Genomic DNA, 3,415 nt, shown 5'->3' with positions numbered 1-3,415 from the left:
CTGAGCCAGTTGCCTTGAAGCCATATTGGATGTTGGATCATCTGGGCCATGGCTGTCATTGGAGACCTTTCAGGGGATCTTGGATGATCAAACCATAGTAGCCTGGAAGTAATCCACAGGTTCTCATCTTCTGTGGAAACAAAAGCAGGACCTCTTTTCCAAAGCAACATATCCTTAGACACACATTGTGAAGTCCAGATACCTTTAAAATATACATATTGGTTTAACTCAGCAGCCTTTACAATCAAATGTTTTTCTGGAGGTAAAAATCCCAAAGACAATATAATCCAGACTGTCTGTGTGATTTCCATCTTTACGTGGCTTATTTTTTAATTACTTTTACTGTCTCTTTTTTTTTTTCAGTTTAAATTGTTTATTTCATTAACTTAAAAAGGTGAACAAAATGTGTATTTCAAATTTTATTAAACTTATTTACCTGAAATATATGTTTACATAGAGGACAAACAGATACAGGATTTCAAGTAACTTACGGGACAGTCATTATCTGTTAAAAATAGTCTTCTTTCTTCCGCACACACGCCTTTCCTTTTACAGTATAAAAGCTGGATGCAGACTTTGGATGTAAACTTATCTCACTGTTAACTGCTGATGAAGACGGGAGACACACTGGTCACAGTTCAGTTAAATGACAGACACAAGAGCTGTTCCCTCCGACACAAAGATGCCCAGGTTTCTCGCAGCAGGACTGTGTGCGTCACGTTCACACCGCATCATTTCTTCTTCTTCCCCTTCCCCTTTTTACTCCCCTCTCCTTGCTGAAGACTGGGGTCAGCACCGCCGGTTTTTTGTGTCCTTGTTTTTAGCTTGGGAATCATTTCTGCTACATACAGCATCACTGACTTCCGTGAGGGGAACTGCACCAGACAGAGGCTGCCATCCTCCTGTTTGAGCTGCACCCGGACTCGGCCCCTGTACTGCACATCGCGGTTCCATTCTCGGGAGTACATTTTGTTTTTCTCCAGAAATGCGTTCAGTCCAACTGCTGAGCACACGTCCTGGATCTCAGTAGCCCGTAGGGTTTTCTACAGCCTTACTTATGGGAATCCGCCTCCCCTCCGCTATGGTCTTCTTATTATTTAAGTAAGCGGGGTAGATACAAATAAACCTGTCCTGGTCGGCCGGGGACCGCGCGGCTGCGCACGCCATCTCCGCGGGAGTCCCCACGGCCCCGCCGGCGCTCCGTGCCCTACACCAGCCGGAAATTGACTCCCTTTTACTGTCTCTTTAAAGACTTTATTTTTTTAAATTATCTATTTCTTTATATAACTACATATATTTCTTCCAAGCCTGTGTACATTTTTACACACACTGTAAACCATTTAGACATTTATTTCATATGAATCTGTCTTATTATGAATCTATAATCCTTCTCTGACCGGGAAAAATTTTAAACTACTAAACCGCATGTTTAGGACTGAAGCAGCAGCCTTGGCTGCTGACTCCGCCCACTTTAGCTTTTCAACATGGTGGAGGTAATTCACCTCCAGCTCTGGGAGCCATGCTCTCCACTGACTCTGGGAGGCAGTGGGTCCATGCCTCCATCCAGCAGTGTGTAGCCCAGAAACCTTTTTTTGTCTGTACTAGCAAAAGCTAAATCCACCATGCAGTATACTGCTTGGTTTGGAGACGCCTCTGTGTACCGCAGCAGGAATCCGCTATGCTGCAGGTCAAGCCCACATGCTGCAAACCCACCATATTGTAGCTCAAGCCCGCAGGCCGAGGCTGGCCTGAGAGACACACTAGGAAGTTGTTTTTAGCTCTGTTTTAGCATCTTTTTTAAAGTTCTCTCAAGTTTTAGGTGGAAAATTAAGCAGCCAAATGTAGCTAAAATTAACGTTAAAATTAACGTTAGGCAGCCAAATGTAGCTGGAAAGTTTCTCCAGTCCCAAGTTCCTCAGGTCCTGCCAGGCTCCATGGACCCTCAGCCACTTATAAAATAATCATCCAGAGGCTTAATATTATTTACAATTGGCCTACGACAGGCTTCTTGCTAGCTAGCTCTTACATCTTAAATTAACCCATTTCTATTCATCTATAACTTGCCACGTGGCCATGGCTTACCCATATTTTCACATCTTGCTTCTCCAGCTGGCGGCTCACAGCGTCTGCCCCATTCTCCTCTCTCCTCTCCTATCTCTCTTGGATTTCCCCACCTGGCTCCATCCTGCCCTGCCATAGACCAATGCAGCTTTATTTATCAACCAACCAGAGCAACACGTATTCACAGAGTACAGAAAGCCATCCCCCAGCACAGTTACAGCCGTCAGCAGGAGTAAAGTGTACCAACACAACACTGAGTGAAGAAGCTGCAGACTGTGTTTATTACCCCATTATCTAAGGCTTAAACACAAGGGGTGCTTGGCTAGCGGGCAAACCAAAGTCAGAGGAGAGAGTGGTTCCCATGAGTCAGGCAGGTGGCTGCTTTCAGGGAGGACAGTGGGGAATTGGAGGGGACACAGGGAAGGTGCTGGCCCCTTGCCAAAGTGATGGTTCCTGATTCCACTGATGGAATTGCAGGGGCATTTCGGAGAAATCTTGGGCTATACATTCCTTTTAACTCCTTTTCTGTGTATGTTAATACAGGGGACAAAGGTTATTGGCTATAAACTCTTCTACAGAAGAGTCTCATTACAAAAAATTCATTCATTAAAAAGCCAAAAACACTGGAGTAGTCAAGGGGAAGAAGAGAAATGGGATCACGGTGTGCTTTCTTCTGTCCTCCCCCCACCCTCAGGGTTTCTCTGTGTAGCTCTGGCTGTCCTGGAACTCACTCTGTAGACCAGGCTGGCTTTGAACTCACAGAGATCAACTTTGCCTTTGCCTCCTGAATGCTGGGATTAAAGGTGTGCGCCACCGCCACCACCCGGCTATCCTTCTTTCCTCTTTTAAAAGAGGAGAAACAGCAGAAGGAAATCCCACTGACAAGACAAGGGGAGGTCAGATTGCTAGAAGGCTCTGGAACTGTTTGAGAGGGGAGTCTGGGCTGAACCAGACACCGGCAGACCTTAAGTTTCCCCAGAAACAGAACCAGTGGAGGGTAGGTCTAAATGTGTCTACCAGTCTATGTACATACAGTGGAATGTGCATGCATATATAATACACATCTGTATGTATGTGTACATACAAGGTGTTTTACACACATAAGAGTCTATGGGTCTGTTGTATTACTTTTCATGGGGAGCCGAACAGGATTCCTGTTTGCCCCAGATGGGGCAATAACAGACCAAAGAAATGATTCCCTCCAATTCTACCTTGGTGAGCCCCTGAGTTTACTGAGGCTACTTACTTGAACATAGATGAAGGGTAACTTACAGGAGCATGGACGACTTGGGTGGTTGCATTTCCCAAAAGCCCACCTGGTACAGGTGAGGACAGATGGAGGCTGCATCCCTGG

General features: G+C 45.5%; 1 protein-coding gene across 1 annotated transcript; it reads right to left on the bottom strand.

Moving 5' to 3' along the window:
- Positions 1 to 406: 406 nt before the first annotated feature.
- Positions 407 to 1,216, bottom strand: LOC114710670 (signal recognition particle 19 kDa protein-like). The gene is given in 2 exon segments (XM_028894927.2): positions 407 to 1,031; positions 1,033 to 1,216. Coding segments are annotated over 2 exon segments (435 nt in total). The 5' UTR covers positions 1,168 to 1,216; the 3' UTR covers positions 407 to 731.
- Between the last annotated feature and the right edge of the window lie 2,199 nt (positions 1,217 to 3,415).

The sequence above is a fragment of the Peromyscus leucopus genome, chromosome 8a (assembly GCF_004664715.2).
Source record: "Peromyscus leucopus breed LL Stock chromosome 8a, UCI_PerLeu_2.1, whole genome shotgun sequence".
Lineage (NCBI taxonomy): Eukaryota > Metazoa > Chordata > Mammalia > Rodentia > Cricetidae > Peromyscus > Peromyscus leucopus.
The sequence above is the reverse complement of the archived record's forward strand: the minus strand, read 5'-3'. Positions and strand labels throughout refer to the sequence as shown.